General features: G+C 42.0%; 1 protein-coding gene across 1 annotated transcript in view; it reads left to right on the top strand.

Annotated features, from left to right (window-relative positions):
* ITPR2 (inositol 1,4,5-trisphosphate receptor type 2) overlaps positions 1–18,854 on the top strand; it is a 230,833-nt gene that overhangs the window by 82,444 nt on the left and 129,535 nt on the right. The window contains 9 exon segments of the mRNA XM_050325375.1: positions 63–120; positions 1,620–1,785; positions 3,755–3,928; positions 8,335–8,424; positions 8,577–8,702; positions 9,864–9,986; positions 11,719–11,919; positions 15,648–15,899; positions 17,319–17,444. Coding sequence (XP_050181332.1) covers positions 63–120; positions 1,620–1,785; positions 3,755–3,928; positions 8,335–8,424; positions 8,577–8,702; positions 9,864–9,986; positions 11,719–11,919; positions 15,648–15,899; positions 17,319–17,444 — 1,316 coding nt within the window.

The following is an 18,854-nucleotide window of genomic DNA, read 5'->3' as shown; positions in this document are numbered from 1 at the left end:
ACTGGCTTTTTTTAATTTGTTTGTTTGTTTTAATTTATTTTGATTTTTCTTTTTTCCCCCAGCAATTGTTCCTGACATAGATGAAATTGCAGCTCAGGCTGAAACCATGTTTGCTGGCAGGTACATTCTCTGATGCTCCACCTCTGTGTGTGTATATCTGTTTGTTCATGGTGATATTTCTCATTGACAACCTCTTTATTCTGTGCTTGTTTTCACACCCCTTTCTCTCCCTTTGCCTGCTTGTTACTGTCCATAGACAGAAAAACACCTGGATTTCAAACAAGAAAACAGCTTAGTTGGTCTAGATGGCTGGGGATTGGAAATGACCACCCTTTTAGCTGGAAGAGAGTTGGTAGAAAGTTGTCTGCCATGTTCCCAAAGGCAGCTGGGGAATGATGTACAGGAGTATTGGGCTAAAACACAGTAATTATTTATTTATCTTATAATACCTCATGCAGGTGCTCCCAAAGAAAGCTTTTTTTCCCTAGTGTACCTTCTGGCTGTGGCCCCAAATTTCTTGGATCAGCAGGTTACTGCTGACCCTCGGTGTTTCTCTTAGACCTGTTGCAATTGCACTTTTTGTTTGAACCTAGTTAGAAAGTTATGTCAATACTAATCTCTTTCCAATGACTCCTCAAATCAGGAGTGGACCACTTGCCGTGATCTTCTGGGACCACCAGAGGCCTGCACATCACAAGTTATGCTTGCAGAGTTTGGGAACAGGGGGAAAAAAAAAAAAAGGCATGGAAAACACTCACACTGGAGAGTTATTACCATTATCACTATATTGGTTTAATTTTGTGGGTATAATTATACCAGTAAAAATTAATTCCATTTAGACAGGGCCGTAGACTTTAAAGGGTTTCTGGGGAGCTGCAATGTGGGCACTGTGATCTTTCCTCTCTCAGTCTCTTATGCCTTCTCAATCTTTACCAGCAGAAGCAATGCCTCCAAGTCCTCTCCCTGAACTCCCATAATGTAAAACAACACACAGCCTTTGGCATCTGCATCTTTAAAATGAACAGAGAGACCCAATGGTTTCTTGGAAACGTTGCTTCTGCTTTGATATGTTAAGTGTAAATCTGTTTTCTGCCATTCCACTTTATGAATATGATTCCAGAAATGTGATGCTTTTGGCAATTCTTGCTATTTTTGATCTTCTTTTTTCTTAAATGAAATTTTAATAGCAGCTGAAGAAGGAAGGAGTGAAAAGAAAAGGGTCAAATTAATCTCTTGTGAAATGCAGTTTACTTCATTTAATTTGGATTGGGGATGAGCTTGGCACAACTTACCCAAAACATAAATTAATGGTTTTGCAATATGGATTTTAATCACAATATTTGACACATTTCACATATACTTCCCTTGCATTCCATGGTGTCCATTCTGCTACAAGATTGCTGCAACAGCAGCACATAACTGCAGGATTCAAGTCCTTTTAAAGTATGTTAAAGTGATATTTATAATTTCCTTCCTGTAGCGGATTGGGTTTGATCTGAAGAGCTCTGTCAAATGAAGGCTGTGTGTACAGGGATACTTATATATATAAAGCTTTCATTTTTTTTCTGATTTGTTTTACTTTATTGGGTCCTTTTTCCCCCCCCTCATTTTTCTTGCAGGAAAGAGAAGAATGCAGTCCAGCTGGACGATGAAGGGGGCAGAACTTTCTTGCGGGTCCTCATTCACCTCATCATGCACGACTACCCTCCGCTGCTCTCAGGTGCTCTGCACCTCCTGTTCAAGCACTTCAGCCAGAGAGCAGAAGTTCTGCAAGCATTTAAACAGGTAGGGATGGGCACAGCGTTATTCCAGGGTGCTGGAATGCAGGGAGTCTTTCCAAGAGGCAGCTTTGCCATCTAAACTGCTGGTTGTTGCACGACGGTGTTGTTTCCTTAGGAGGTCCAGTAGCAGCAGACTTCTTTGACTGTGCATGTGCTGCTGTATATTAGAGTTGTGCACCCAGAAATGGTTGTTTCTGTTCACCCAGAAATAGTTACTTCTGGCATTGCATCCACCAGGGAAAATGCAGGCCCGTGGTGAGCATCTCACACAGTGTCGTGGTCCCTCGGGGACAGAGTCAGCGCCTCGTGTTTGGCAGGCAGGGCACAGGTGTTGGCAGTAAGACTTTCCCATCCTCTGGGCTGCTTAGGCTGGGGATAAAGCTCTTTTGTTACCCATGTGGTTCTTTGCAGCTCTAATTCAGGTGTCTTTTCCACCGTGCTCCGCTGCCTGATAGAGATGTGCCCGAACAACAGGAAGGCAGGAATAGAGCCGAGCCTGTTTCCAGCTCTGATTCTTCCCCTTGGATAACAGTGCATGTGCAGGCTCCATGTGTCGGTGGATTAGGATGGGGAGATCTGATGTCATGGGGCTGGGTGACAGAGACATCTCTGTTACGTAACCCTTCGGAGCATCTGTTGATAAGACCATCTGATGCTTATTTCAGGAGCTTGATAGCCTGTTGTCTCATCCTTATGTAAGACCGGGAAGGTTCCTCTTATTTAAGAGCAGATGAATGATAAAGACCTGAAAAGCTTTTGTTTAATGTTTTTGTTGTGCAGCATAATGGCCTCCCACCAGATATTTAGAGTTAGACCATACTGGTTAGTGGCATAAATAGCTGTTATTCCCAGGTAAGCAAGGACCGAGTTGCTGAATGTGTTTTTGTAAAGGAAAAGGCTAATTGAGAAATAAACAAAAAAACAAACCCTGCAGAGAACATGGGGTATGAATGTCTGCAGATGAGCAGCATTCATAAATTCTGTATCATAACAAGGTTCTGCCAAGCCAAGAGGGATGATGATGAAAACTTTGTTACACAATAGTGAATATTTACCTACATGTAACATTGTGTTTTGTTTTTTTTTTTAAAAAGAATTATCCGTATCAGTGTTCTTGTTTGCCATGTGACCCTAATCTTTTACATAACTATGATTTCTTTGTGGTGTTTATTGATTTACTGTAGAGATTGTTGTTAGGTTTTTTGAATGTTATCTTCATTAATAATCTTGGTGAAACAGTGAGCGTTACAAAGAAAGAAAACGGGTAGGTCATGCTAAATCAAGAGCTACAAATAACTGACAAAACCCAGACAACTTGAGCAGTACAGAAAAAAAGGTAAAAATGACATTAATCTAAGTAAGAGGCAACCACTCAGATGGTGAGAAATTACATGAACCTGAAAGTCAGTTTGTCAACTATATTCAAGTACATTTTCTAGTCTGGCCTACAAGTTACTTTTCAATATTTGATTATGGTGATGTAGGTGATCATTAAAGTTACTGACCATTCTGACTTTTCTCTGCATGCCCTGATTCCTTGTCCAATCATCCTTCTTTTTGTCTTTTCCTTCTGAACTGCTGTGCTGCAGGATTAGCTGCTTCTAACGGTAGGTGCTTTAATAGCATGTAAGTGTTGTTTTTAATGCCACGAGGACGATAATCAGTGCACCAGAGCTCACTCTCTGAGCTCGTAAACTCCTTGTGCTGAAAACGTTTTGCAGTGTGTTAAAGAAGGTGAGGGAGCGTTGTAAATGTTACATCTACTCTGTTATGCTCCAGTCTCTGGCTCTGCTGAAGGTTTTGGATGAACGGGGGCCAAAAGCCTGTGTGTGCCACGCTTCTGTTTCATAGAGGAGGTTGCATGAAGCACCTGGAAAGAGAGGCTTAGAAAGGGAACTGTCAAGCAAATTACCCAGGCCTAAGTGCTGGTGCTGCTGCTGCTGTAATATCTTTCCAATGTTCTCTGTTTCCAGGTTCAGCTGCTGGTGTCCAATCAAGATGTGGATAACTACAAGCAGATCAAGGCTGATCTTGATCAGCTCCGTCTGACTGTGGAAAAATCAGAACTGTGGGTTGAGAAGAGCAGCAATTACGAGAGTGGAGAGGTGGGAGACAGTCAGACCAAAGGGGGAGAGGAGCCACTGGAGGTGGGTTCAAAGCCTTTCTTGTCAGAGTTGTTTCAATATTGATGGGTGTTTTAAGGAACAAGTGCCAAACTGTGGTCTGGTTAACCAAGGTAGCAAAGTGAGAAGGTGCAGGATTCTGGCTGAGCTTTAGGAAGAGATATAAAAGGAAATAAAACTTCTTTTATCAGGGTGTTCAGTATTCTTTCCTGCTGCTTTCAGTAACTGTGTTCTTATGTCCCAGGCTAAGGGAGCAAACCACAATGTGTGGCAACACTCCATGGCCAGGGAAGCAATTTAGGAATCACCTGTTGGCAGATGGGTTGGTTTGCTGGGAGAAAGAAGGAGGAGGGAGTGTCCTGCACCTAAGGGAGATGAGAACAATCAAGCCCATGTTTTCAAACATCACAAGTAATTTCACTCTTCACCAAACATAAGACTTGACCTAAGAATGTTGAGATTTTGTGGGTGAAGTAATGTTTTGGTTTCTTTGGCCCTTGTCATAGCACACTCTCAGGATATATGGTGATATGAGAAACTGCAGAACTTGATGTGGGACCATGAAACCTGATTTTTTTTCTTAAAATTTCCTTGGATTTTTTTTTTTTAAATTTTGTTTTTCAACGAAAACTGAGGTCATCATGTAATCACTTTCTCATGCAAGAATAATACTTAACTCCAGTGTGAGTCTTTAAGAAAACACAGAGTGTTGCAGGACTTGCTGTGATTGAGGATTGTGGCATGAGAGTAAATAGAGCAGGCTTTTCCACCAATATTTATTCCCACTTTTCCATTTTCGTCAGAGGAAGTGGGGAGAGATGAAGAGCTGCGATTTCTGACAGGGCACTTTCCTTGTTCTCTTCCATGGTGGAGTCTTCCCTGGTGTCAAGAAAAATGGGTAAGGAAGACACCAGGGGAAGCTTAGTAGGAAGCCAAGTGGAGATTATACAGCATTGTGGAGGCCACACATTGAGGAAAAGGTGGAGCCACCAAGAAGAGACATTTGTAGATATCTGTGACTACACTTGGCCTTTTTAAAAAAAAAAGGCAGATTCTTGGAGGCTTCATGTGGGGGAAAATCTAACACTTCAAGAAAGACTAACAATTTCTTGTGACAGTGTATGTCTTGCTCTTTCTCTGATCTAACTTAGCTGAGTTTAGTGGTGTTGGAACCAGGAAGGAATCTGGGCTTTATAAGCTCAATATGTGGGATTTCCTACTTTCTTTCCTTGAGCATAGCTCTAGTAGGAAAAGAAATCTTCCTTATGTATTTCATGAATGAGAAAGGTAGTGGGGAAACAGGATGCAGAACTGCAGCAGGATTACAAGGTTGTTTAGTTATAATACATTCTAAAAGTGGAATAAGATCCTCCTTATTCCTATGGATAGTCCTGATAGCAGAGAAACTCCAGGAAGAGGGAGTGTTTCAAGCAATGTGCTTCAAACAGAGGCACCTCTCAATGGGCTATTTTCAGTGGTTTTTTTCCCAGGAGGCATCCCTGGGTCTGTGTGGATTAGCAGTGCTCCAGTAGATGCACAATAATATCTCTGGCAGATCAGAGAGATTATTGTATCAGAACAGTGATACGTAATCTGCTGGTTAAATCATCTGGTGGTAATTCCCTGAGAGCTGTGCAGGATTACAATAGCTCAGAATCTTGTCCCTTTTTTTTTTCCTGTTAAACTATTCTTTAACTGTCAGCAAATGTTTTTACCTTGCCAAAAAAAAAAAAATCTTTTATATAGTCATTATTCTCTTTGAGATCTTAAGGCAGATGTTAGAGGTGAGGTGCTGCTCATAATCTACAACGTGTGAAGCAGGTGGCTGGGCTTCAAGCAGATAAAAATCCCATGAGATCCATGCTTTCTTGGAATGGATGCTGGGTATTCAGCACTGAGCTGGATGAACCCCATGGTCTTTAGGTAATGGGCTTCCTTTGCCTGTGCTTAATTTTTCCCAAGCAACATTAAATTGCACACAGGGGTTTAAATGACATTCCATTAATGTTAAGCATAAGTTTCTGTCCTCACCAAAGCACGTTGATAGATGTGCATGAGAGTTTTAAAATATAATTTTTTTTTTGCCTTTGGGCTTCTGAGTCTTTCTGGGTAATTGTTTCCACCTCTCTACCATAACCTGTAGTACTATTATTTTATTTTTCTCTTTTTGGTAGTCATATGACTCCAGAAGTGGGATCTGTGGCAAAAAGGCCTTGTTCTTCTAAAAGTGTCCAGATTTCTCCACGGGAAAAATGGCAGATCTCACATCCATGCAGGACTGTCTTGATAGAAACCTGGAGATCAGAGCTGTAGGAAAGAGTGCTTGGAGTTAGGTCAGACCTTAACTGGACACTGTATTGGATTAGGAAGAAATGCTGAAATTGGTCTCATGTAACTGAGCCTTGTTTGAGAAGGGCAAAGCAGATAAAGCCTCTTCCCTTGGTTCTCTCTGAGGGTGGGATCAGGGTGTTCCCAGTTTGTATGGACACCACGGGCTATGGAAAGTGTGATCTGTATTGTCCTGCCCCTGGAAGGGGGTAGGGAAAAAAAGGTGGAATCTGGGCTTCCATTTGGGAGCTAGAAAGAAGAGGATCCTAAGGCTGACACCGAGTGATGTCCCAGGAATTTTATCAATATAGGAAGTAGTCTTTTTCAAAAAATACCATTTCCTAAAGGTGGGTTAGTCAGGTGAGAACCTTTCTCAGTGAGGTCCCTACGCCTCCCTGTTCCCCATGGAAAAATGTGACGTAGGACGTCTATCATGGGGCATAACGAGGCAAGATATGCAACTGAGTGCCTTTGGCATCCCAGTGGTGTGATTATCTTGATAACTACATCCCTGGCACACTTTTACAGGTTCAATAAACAGATTTTTATTTTGTTAAGAGAAAGGCTGGATTCAGCAGTTTGATGCTGATCACCACTTCCAGATAAGACATACAGTTCACATGGATTATAAAACTGCTTTGATTGAGGAAGAATGCTGATAAAGCTAACAGGTAAATTAATCTTGGTTAACCCACGGTCCCAGAACGGAGGAGGGTGGTTAATTATAGCAAAAAGCCTGAAATATCTTGCATAGTATCGATTCAAACAGCTGGAGAGATGGCAGCCTGCATACTAACAAACCTTAAACAAATAAAATCCGCTCTTGGAGCATAGATCAACACGACCACTCTGAGCAGCGGTGCCGACACCGTTATAAACAGCCCCCCTGGCCAAGAGGTGCAACTGCTCTTACCTCACTGCAGATTCGGGCCAGATGGGATTTACACAACTCCTCAGCGTCACCATCAGCTAAGAAAGCTCAGAGAGAGGTTTTAAGACATACAGACATTCAGCTTGGTATGCAGGTGTGTGTTTTAGGAGATTTCTCTTCTCTGAAACAGTAGGAAGTTGGAGGACACAATGAAACTCAGAAGTGCACCTGTTCCTTCTTTTTTATTTTTTTTTTAAGCCATTCCACTGGTTCACATCCTTGGGGTTATACTTTCAGGCAGTCTCAAGATTTGCTGCAGTTTTTCTTCATGCTTGATAATGTCAGCATCCAAAGGCCAGTCTTTCAGTTCTTTGTGTTTGCAGTTAAGAAAGGCTTACCATAGCTGACAGCAGGAAAAAAAACCAAACCAAAACACAGCACTGCCAGTGTTCTTATTTATGTAGATGTTCTTCCATGTTTTGATTGAGGCATGCATGGAAAGGTGTGTGGGTGTTGGCAGATACTTGCTGACTCGATTTCTCTTCTTTACCATACCCAGCTGGGGCTTTCTAAGAGCCAGGGCCCAGAGCATACGGCATCATGACTTGATGTGGCAGCTTAACATATGGGTTCCTATTTGTTTTTAAATCCTTCCCTGCATCATCCAGAGACTAAGGACAGAAGCATCCTCTTTGTGGGAGGAACATCTCTAATTTCCACATGCTACTTGTTCCTGTACTGTTCCTGTACTGTTGAGAACTCCACCCTACTTACCTCAACTGCAGAGGTCGACTGAAGCTCTTTCTCCAGACTTTTTAGTGCTCACATGCACAGATTTTGTAATCTTTCCAGATGCATTACAGATTTTTGGAATGTGTGCTCAGTGCTAAAATACACTTACGGTCCATATTCTCACAGTATTTAAATTCCTTGGGATGTCTGGTCTGATTTAGGGACATATTCTGGTTTAGGATGATCAGAAGCATGAAAACATAAGAGTAATTGCCTCAAATTGCGTTGGAAATTTGAAACAGGAGTATTTGAATGTGAATCTCTTCATTCATTGGAACAGTGGATGAAGAATAACCAAACATTTTTCTTTGTTATCTGTGTTATATCAGTTCCTTTTGAGCTGCTGTAATAGTTCTTCACTGGCTGTTATCAAATACAATTAGTTCACGTTGAGGAAATCGCAATAAATCTCCTCTTGTCGTGTGCTCTTTTATTACAGGAGTCCAACATTTTGAGCCCAATCCAGGATGGGACCAAAAAACCCCAGATAGACAGCATTAAAAGCAACAACTACAATATTGTTAAAGAGGTTGGTACACCCGCCAAGAAACTCGCTTGACATACCTGTTCCATAGCTGATTCAGTAATTGTTGTGAAAGGAAGTGTTTTTGTTTGGGTTTGTGTGACAGGACCGGTCCTTTGCTTGCTCTCAGGCTTATTTATTTGTTTGCTTGTTCGTAGATTTTGATTCGACTCAGCAAACTGTGCGTTCAGAATAAAAAATGCCGGAACCAACAGCAGCGATTGCTGAAAAATATGGGCGCCCACTTGGTCGTCTTGGACCTTCTGCAGATCCCCTATGAAAAGGTTATTCTCATAATTTCAGTGGTAAAGAACGTGAGCTCAATGAAAGGAAAACATCAGGAGGCTCGAGAATCAACATGAATACCTTTTAAAATTGAATTCGGTCAAAAGTGGTAAACGCGAAATGATGGTTTCCTACCTTAAGAATAATGGGTTTGGGCTCAGTTTAAATGTGGCAGCTTATATATATAAATATATACTTCATGTTTACTGCCTCGGGTGCCTGGATGTCATGGTGCTGTCATTCCTGTAACAGGCAAACCCTGGATCTGTAATCACTGCCCAGTGAGAAGTATTTGGTTTAACAGAGCTCCTGCCAGGGACTCTAAATCCCACTCTTGGGCACTGATGTGAGTGTAGATACATCAGATGGACCAAAACCTTTCATGGATCAAATATGAAATAACTTCTTTGTTTCTGTGGTGGACATCTCTAACCTAGTTTCACTTACAAGTTTGTTTGTTTGTTTTTTTAAACCAAGATAACGTGATTTTGTGCTGATTTAGTGGCATGGAGCATACAAATGAATGATCTGCATAGCCTTTTAAACAGCAGATCTTTGCCAGGTCTTGCAGGAAGCACTGAGAGAAGATAAAACCTACATTTTCCTCGGTGTTATGATACAAACACTGGGTTCAGGTGTCATCAGCAAAACAGTGCTTGTCCACAGAGGTGGTTCATCAAATCATAATTAGAATACCACACGAGAGGGATACAAAATGGGGATATAAAATAGACATATATTTGTGTGGGAGTTTGTGTATGAGCATATGCATCTGTGTAGGTGTCCACACATATGCACACATACATCTGCTTCTATATGTAGCTATGTAAAAGCCAAACCTTTGCCAAAGCTTAAAATTCACGTGGGCTAGAGAGCTTTTTTTTTTTTTTTTTTTTTAAACTAGGAAATTATAACCAGGCATTAGGAAATCTTACTTGGGGTTTGTGCTCCTACCTGTGATTTCCTGTGGTCAAGCTGATTCAGAGTAAGGTACTGAGTAATGGCCTCTGAACATCAGTTGCTTTTTGCCAGAGGGAGAATTCCTGCCCCATAAAGGCTCAGGAGAATTGGCTTGTTCCTGTCTGAATAGACCTTGTGTGGTTTTAACAAGTACCTTTAGGTGTGCCCAGTTGATTTTGTCTTGTCTTGTCTTCCTGCAGAGTGATGAAAAGATGAATGAAGTTATGAATCTAGCCCACACTTTTCTTCAGAATTTCTGTCGAGGAAATCCTCAGAATCAAGTTCTCCTCCACAAAAATCTCAACTTGTTCTTAACTCCAGGGGTGAGTATTTAATTTTAAGTGGAATATTATAACTGGAAGTAAATTTGGGCTTGGTGAAAAATTCCACTGCTAAATAAATAATTTCATTAAGTTACGCTCTCTCTCCTCTCCCTTTTCTCTCTCTTCTCTCCCTTTATTGTTGCTCTTCATGTCATTGTTTTTACTGTTCACATTTTTACAAGTGGGAAACAATATCACCTGTGGGCTTTACTGGCAGTATCCTTGGACATGTGTCACATCATCACATGGTGTTTAGCTTGAGTCTGATGCTGTCACTGTGCTGTCACGAAGCTCGTGTGACAGCAGGATCAGACCCATTCATTTTTGCTGGTGGTGCTCCCATTTCAATCAGCTAATCTAAAACTCAATCTTTTGTTAAATCACTGCCTTTACAATACACCTTTTTGTCACAATTCCTCTGTGTGTACATGTATGTGTGTTTGTAGATATATTCATATAGGATGACACTTGCTCCATGGCAGATCTACTGAGCAAAGCATGCTTTTATTAGAAAAAGTTGTGAATATAAGGATTGTAGACCCTGGCCTGTATATACTAGGAAACCTTTGTTCTGTTGTTTTTTATTTATGCTTTTTGTGAAGTGTGTGAACGGCATTGAGTTCACCACAGTGGGGACCAGTGCCCAGATTCCATCCTGTCCAACACTGACACTTCACTCAGGTGCCAAGTAGGGAGCTTGCTTGCACACTTGCCTTTCTGGGTTTTTCTGAAGTTGATTTCCTGATCATCCTGGTCATCATCACAGTTCTGGTGCTTTTGTTCACATTGTGGAGCAAACCTGGCGTGGATTCCTTTCAGATGACACTAAACAGACAGGGATTCTCTAGGAGCACACTTGACCCTCGTGAACCTTTAGTCCAAGGGACCAAACTAGAGCAGGTTTGAAGCAAAAGCCTCAAGAATGCACAAAATCTCCTCTTGCTACTGATCTGTTCCCCTTGTTCCATTCTGTTCACTGACACACAGCCTTAGGCTCCCTCTGTTATTTCACGTGGGGAGAGATGTTCTCTCAGGCAGTGATCACTGCACATGCAGTGATTGGCCTGCTGGAAATGCCTCTGTGAGTCACAGAGGGACCCACAGCCACTAATCCTCTCATGTGGTTGCCTCAGTGCCAGGTTTGATGGTGATGGGATGAGTGTGGTCTCAGGTTCCTGTATACCAAACTCACAGAATCACAGAATACGCTGAGCTGGAAGGGACCCACAAGGATCATCCAGTCCGACTCCTGTCCCTGCACAGGACCATCCCCAAGAGTCACAGCATGTCCCTGAGAGTACCATCTGAACACTTCATGAGCTCTGTCAGCCTTGGTGCTGTGCCCACTGCCCTGGGGAGCCTGTTCAGTGCTCAACCACCCTCTGAGGGAAGAACCTTTTTCTGATGTCCAACCTAAGCCCCCCCTGACCCAACCTCAGGCCATTCCCTTGGATCCTGTCACTGGTCCCCACGGAGCATCGAGTGCTCTAGCAGTGTATTTATGTGTGTGTCTTCACCTTCCACATGGACACAGGTTTTGTTTATGCCCACTTTAGGACCATTTTGTACTCACAGGGAGGTGTGGAGAGATCTAGGCCCCAAGATCATTGCTTAGTGACTGGGCTCTGGTGCATCTTGGATCTTCCCAGTTTCGACCAACGTGCCTCCCTCTTCCAACCCCAAAGCGAATCCGCTCTTCTCACAAGGCTGTCTTGATTTTAACCCGTTCCAGCTGCTGGAAGCTGAGACCATGAGGCACATCTTCATGAACAACTACCTGCTGTGCAACGAGATCAGCGAGAGGGTGGTGCAGCACTTCGTGCACTGCATCGAGACCCACGGGCGGCACGTGGAGTACCTGCGATTCCTGCAGACCATCGTGAAGGCAGACGGCAAATACGTGAAGAAGTGCCAGGACATGGTAATGACGGAGGTAAGAGAAGGGTTCTCGTGTTAACCACTCGTGTATTTCGAGGTTGGTGGGTTTTTTGTTTTTTTTTTCCTTGGTGCCTCGCTTTAGAATTTTAAACGGCGTCACAAATAATGAATATTTTAGCAGACGTTTTTGGGAGTTTGATCTAATTTTGTAAGGCCATCTGTATAACTACTAGAAAGAAAACATGGGTGTTAGCATGGTGATACAGAGATGTCTATTTGTAGATGATGTAGCACGGAAATTTCAAAGTTACATAAACCTTCATTTTCCTGTACTGTAATTTAGGGTCTCTTTTACCCACCTTGTGGCACGGTTTTGCCATATAAGAGGCTCTTACCTCTATGGATTTGTCTAAATAGTGTTGTAGACTAATTTTTTTTCAGCATGTAACAATTTCAGATACTAGTTTCTGCCTTTATTTTGTTTTGTTTTGTTCCAGAACATTTATGTGAGAGTCAGTAGAGCTACTCTGGCTTTAACTAGCTGGATTCTGTCTGACCTGGTAGATTCCACTGAGTGGTTTGTGGACAAATCTTTATGCCAGTAAAGTTCCTAGGAAAATACCTAATTGACTTCTCTGCAATTAGGATTTGACATATAGTGAGCATGATAAATGAAGTCTTCAACTTGCAGACACTTGTGCATTTAACTGTAATTATGTTAGCAGTTCAGTGAGATTAATCAGTGGTTAAAGTTGAATATGGTGAAAAGTCCTGATAGGATCAAAGTCCAAAGAACATTTTTCTTTACTTTACAAAGTGCTTTTCTTTTTTTGTTTTGTGTGTGTTGGTTTTTGGTTTGTGTGTTTGGGTTTTTTTTTGGTTTGTTTGTTTTTTTGCAAAGAAATCACAGATAAGCTCTAGTTGTGGCATGAACAAAACTAAACCCTGCTGAAACTTTATTCCACAGCAACAAGAGGGAAAACTTCTAATTAAGAAAATAAAGCTTCAGCCTACATGGATAACCTTTAATGGAATCCACTTCAACCTTTTCAATTTGACTGAAGGGTTTTTTAACATGCAATATCAATTACAAGCCTTTGATTTACATAATTCAAACAGTTCTTGTGCCTTTGTGGTTTTAGATTTCCCCCCTTCCACCAAAGCTTCTTGTAGGGTTTTACTTCCTCATCCAACAGAATTTTTAGATTTTTCTCAATTTAAATGTATTTTGTTGTTGCCCTACAACAGCACAAAGATAAATTGTCATATTACATTTTCAAGCTGGCTGCATGATTGAAAGTAGAAATGAACTTGTCATTCACAATATGAGTCCTACAGGAATTTGCTGGGGCGGGAGGGAGCGAATTTTGATGGAAGAGGGTAAGATGATGATCTGTTTTTTTAAAAAAAGTAGGAAATTACAGGTAAGCAATTATGTTTTGTCAGAGAAGGATGCTAATAGTGAAATTTGGGCGGTGCATGACTGGCAATCCAATACAAAGGGAACAGTGCAGCCAAATGGTTGGAACTTGCCACAGAGTCAGGACAGTTCCTCAGCAGAAAACGGAGATTTTGTGACCTTAGACAAGTGGTGTAGCTTTTTTTGTGCCTCCAGATGGGGCACATAAACAATTTACCACAGGACAAGACAGAGCATGACTGTACAGCATGCCTCAGCCACTGCTGTGTTTCCTTTCACCCACAGGAAGTATATTGTGGCTTATTCCTGTTTCCTGGGAGGGAGGGATGAACCGACCATATTTACATGTTCTAGGAGGTGCAGTGTCATAAATTACATTGCACATTCCCAATCTGGCTCATTCACTTGTTCTCCTCTCCTTGCTCTCCGTGTCTGTGGAGTGCTAGTAATGATGTTTACCGACCTGAAAGGTTCCTTAGGGCACTTTTTCTCATTACAAGCCTGCTTTGAGGTTCCTGCAAGAACCATGCCTGTCAGTGCAAACATTATTGCAGAAGGGAAAGCAGAGTTTACTGCTGAACCAGATCAGTGTGGCAGCAGGGTTTTCTATTACCTGTAGTATTCTGGAGTAATATATCACAGAGCATCAACAGCTGCTCCAATGACCAGCCTTTATTATACTTCCATGGAGTTCTTAATTTGTTGAAAATATACTTCAGTGGAAGAAAATGCTGCTGGTTTGGTTTTGGTTTGGTTTTGGTTTTGGGTTTTTTTCCCTATCACTGATAAATATTTATTTATCATTGATAAATGTCAAGCAATACTGGTACAGAGTAGGTCTGGATTGGACATAGGAATGTAACTCTAGAGGGTTGTCATCGTCTTCTATGTGCAAAATGTACCCAAGTGGAAAAAAGCTATGGGAATGTGGTGAACAACTTAATAGAAAGTGACAGAGATTTTACCTTCCTAGAGGGTTTGATGTGTATTTTTTTATTACTATTTTGTCCTAAGAGCACAATGTCAAACATCAGTATTAAAAAGCTAGTTCAATTTTCCAACATTTTGAATGCTTGTATTTTCCTTTTTTTATTTTACCATTGAGTGCAATGAAATTAATGGGTCCCTGTACTGTCTCCTTCCTCTTTCCCAAGCTCTCGTCCCTTTAAAAACTTTTCCTGTACTGTGGATTGTCCAGAAAATGTCTGAAAAGTCATGTTTTAGAAACCCAAAGACAAATGAGAAATAGGAATTGCAGGAAAGACTGAATTCACAATTCATTCCAGCAAAATGCCAAAGTAAAAATAAGCAAGAAAGGGGGAAAACACAAACAGAAAAGTTGAGAATTCAGAATTTGAAATGTTGAAACCCTGGGAAATGTAACGGAATGTTTTTTGACTTCTCTTTCTGGGAGACTGATTTTCATTCCTGCTCTTGCTGCTTTCCCACCCTTGAACTCAGTAAGATGGCTTTTCATGCCACGTGTGGATTAGATGTGTCAAGTGGCTAATTCACAGAATATGTGGTGCTGGCAGGCTGTATTTTGTGTGCTAGGAAAGGCTTGTGGGAGTTTATTTTCACCCACACTATGCTTAAAGGGAAAGGGATGGAGAGAGGGCAGGACTCCTGCCCCGTCCCAGCACTGCTGGAGCTCGTGGAGCAGCACTGGCAGTGGGATCTGGATCCCCTGGAGATGAGCAGTGCAGCTGTAGCAGGATCAAATATTTATCACAGACACCACTTTTCTGTTAAATGGGAGTGCTGACACGACACTGACAATGTCATGACCCACCTGTCACATCTGCATGGGCTGGGAAGAATCGTCCTTTATTTCTGATGCTGAGCAAGGTGGGAGAAAAGGTGGGCTCCACTCTGGGTGAGCCACAGGCTTTCTGTGAGAGGCAGCGTGCCTGTCTATAAAACAGGGATAATTGTGCATCCTGGCCTCACAGCAGGAGGTTAAGAATAATTAATTAACTTCAACAAACACTCAGAATGTAGGAATAGTAAGGATGGCAGACCATCTCAGGTAAAACAGAGCTACATAGAAATTAAACCTCAAGTTCACCTTGCATTAGCTCGCTCCTTGGTGAGTTATTCCAGATCTGCATATGTGTGGATAAGAGCAGAAGTTTGGATATTCTTTTGAAATGTGCATTTGGTAAGCCACCCCAGGGTAAGTTTTGTTTGGTCATTGGGGTGGTGGTTCTTTTTGCTAGACAGTCTTTGCATCCTTAAAGATAGAACGAAATAAGAAATCAAGAAAATCATAGAATCCCTTAGCTTGGAAAAGACCTTTTAAGATTGCTCAGCCCCAAAATTACTGCAGTGCAGGGTGCTTAAAACTTTGATACGTCTTTCAGCTGATCAATGGCGGTGAAGATGTGTTGATATTCTACAACGACCGAGCGTCATTCCCAGTCCTGCTCCAGATGATGTGTTCGGAGCGAGACCGAGCCGACGAGAGCGGCCCTTTGGCGTATCACGTCACGCTGGTGGAGCTGCTGGCAGCTTGTACAGAGGGAAAGAACGTCTACACAGAGATCAAGTGCAATTCCCTCCTGCCACTGGATGATATAGTGAGGGTGGTGACCCACGATGACTGCATTCCTGAGGTAGGATTCACGGCACGGCAAAGCAGACGTGGCGGTTTTTTTTAGAGACTCGAGGTTTTGTTGTTTATAATGTACTGACAAGTTGAATATTTGCACAGAAAATGGGCTGGAAACAGGTGAATGGGTGAGAAAGGATAAGATAGTGTTCTCTTTAGCAGAAAATTCCTTCTCCCTTATGCTCTGGTTGTCAGCCCTTCAGGCCACACACCTTGTTTTGTTTTTCTGGCTGTGTCAGGGTTTAATGCTCTCGTAACTTCTGGCTGTAGCTGTGAAGACCCAGCTGAGTGGTTGGTGAAGGCAGCGTTTCGTTGCTGCCTGAATTTGTTGGAAATGAAGTCAGTGAAGAGTTTGAGGTGAAATGTCATTTTATTAAATTTAATTGCAGTCCAGCAAATGTTTTTTACTCGCTGCATGTCGAGGCACAATTCTGGAGCTACTACCTGTCACGCTTCAGTAGGGCTGGGATGTTATTTGATGGAAAAATGGGGCTCATGGCAGCTGAACTGGGACCTGCAGGCGTTGAGACTCCCTCTGTGCCGTGGAAAAGTCCCCTTGTGATGAACTGATTCTTATATTAAAAAGAAAAATGTTTGATTTTGCTCAGAAGTTCCTCCTAACGTTCATTTCAACAGATGCCAATTAAAAAAAAAAAAAAAAAGCCCAAACAAATGAAACCTGAAGGTCTGATCTGAGTTTTCTCCTGACTGCATTAAACATATGCAACTATCTCATCTCCTTTGACCGTGACAGGAAATTTCCAGTGTATCTGCATATGTTTATATTTACTCTATACATTTCAGGCTCTGGCTATCCATTTTTATGCTGTGTGCAAAGCAGACTTAAAATGCTGGAGAGCATTGCAACTGCAGTCCTCCTCTGAAGCCTCGTGCTGCTCTTGCTGCAGTCCCACTGCTCCACAACCTTTCTCTTTCATTTAGATCCCAGAGTGCTGCATTAGCACTGTGGGAATACAGGGACTGCAGTCCCAGCTCTGCCAGAGACTTTTTATTTTATATTTGGCAAGCCCTGTCACAAGGCATCAACCCACCACAGTCAACCCAGCGAGTGCAGGGGTGTCCTGCATTTTGACAGCTCCTGGATTTGGAGCCAGACCCTTCTAGCTTTAATATCATATTAAATATCAGAATTATTATTGGGTTTTTTCGTGGGGGTTTAGTCATCAGAGTGAGAATGTTTGCAAAACCTCTTCATTTTTCTTCATGTGATCTTTCAGTGAGTCCATTAAGGCAATGTGCTGCCGTGCTTCTACTTAAATCTTCAGTACCAAACATACACATTATTGTGGTTATTAATGTTTGCTGGCACTGGAAGGATCATCTTTATTCTTCAATATTTTTGCAGATAGAATTGTTTTTACTGTTCCATTTTATACTGATTGTGTTCCTGTTGTTCCTGCAGGTGAAAATTGCCTATGTTAATTTTGTTAACCACTGTTACGTGGACACTGAAGTGGAAATGAAAGAAATCTACGCCAGTAACCATATCTGGAAGCTATTTGAGAACTTCCTTGTTGATATGGCAAGGGTGAGCTTCACAACATGTTAAATATTATATTGTATTTGGTGAAGTTATTTTATTTTGCTGACTATTTTTATGCACGGTCGACAGTAGGCTAAGAGTGGTTTGTTGTTTTTATCATCACTTAACCTGTTAATTGCTAGCAGTCTTCTCTTTCTAAAAGGGCATATTTCTCTTTCCTTCCAGGAAAATAAACTGAGTGCAGGTACAGGGCTGAGAGCCTTTACATCTTTTGAGAGCGTGTGTTACATGTCATTATGGTTGTGACTAAAACAAACCCCCACATCTGTAATCTCTTCCTTCATTTTGTTGTTGCAGTGAGGATCAGGGACCAAGGTGTTCTTTGGCTTATGTTCCCTCTTTAATCTCACTTCTGCCACAGGTTTTTGGTGGCTGCTGGGCTGTATTTGATCCTTGATGCTGGACAGTGTTTTGGAGATGTTATAGAGCATGTTGTGATAGTACCTGCCTATCTTTTCCCACTCTGTGGTCCACTGCATTTTATAATACTGAAGTTCTCGCTTCTTGCATTCTTCATTTTGTTGAAATAAATTAAAAAAAAGGTTAAAGAATCTCAGTTCACTCCTGCAGCCGACATGCACCCCAAAAGTAATAGTGTGCCACAAAATAATTTCTATGAGACCTATTGGGAGAAAATACTATGAATTCTGGCTAAAAGAAGAATGATGCAAACAGTTGTGCTCTGTGATAGGCACTGGGAGCTGTTCATTGCTCTGTGAAACTTATAAATGGTTGGGTTTTTCCTTTCCTTTTTCTCTCCTTCCCTGGGAGCAGGTTAAGGTAGGGATGTTTGTGCTCTCTCTTTTTGCTGGTAGCCATTTTCAGCAGTAATTAGTCCTCGACAAGCCCTGTTTTCTTGCTGTTTGTCTTGCCTCTGTGGACGTGTTATAAAGTGAAAGCCCTTCTGGACAAACCAACCTCTGCTGAAAATTAAGATCAGAACCATCCTTGGAGGGGCATTCTGACTTTTAACCTTGCTGGTTTTACCCCGAGAAGTATTTTCTCCTGTTTAATTCCCTTTCTGGGTCGCCTTTTCCTGACGTGTCCTGACCCTGACCCTCCAAACAGACCATCCCCTCCTCCCCAGCCCTTGAACGTGACCAATTTTCTGTGCCCTTGAGCTACAAACAGACGTGTAAAAAGAGGGCTCTGTCCACATTTCCCCTCCTGAGCCTGGAGACTGTGCTAAATGATGCACAGGGTTGTCCTGATGGCAGCAAGCACCGGGCTGGCTTTCACATTCCCTTCTCACAGGAGAAATTAAACTCCAGGCCTTCAGAGGTGAACACTGAGTGTGTGATTAGCACTGCATTTTGTGTGCAGGTGCTGTTGGTACCGGGTGGCCAAAAAGCAGTTTTATTTTGCTCTCCTGCAGAGCCCTCGGGGCAGATGCCT

The sequence above is a fragment of the Myiozetetes cayanensis genome, unplaced genomic scaffold (genome assembly GCF_022539395.1).
Source record: "Myiozetetes cayanensis isolate MyiCay16 unplaced genomic scaffold, myiCay2020 scf3, whole genome shotgun sequence".
NCBI classification, from domain to species: domain Eukaryota; kingdom Metazoa; phylum Chordata; class Aves; order Passeriformes; family Tyrannidae; genus Myiozetetes; species Myiozetetes cayanensis.
This window is presented reverse-complemented; position numbering and strand designations above follow the sequence as displayed.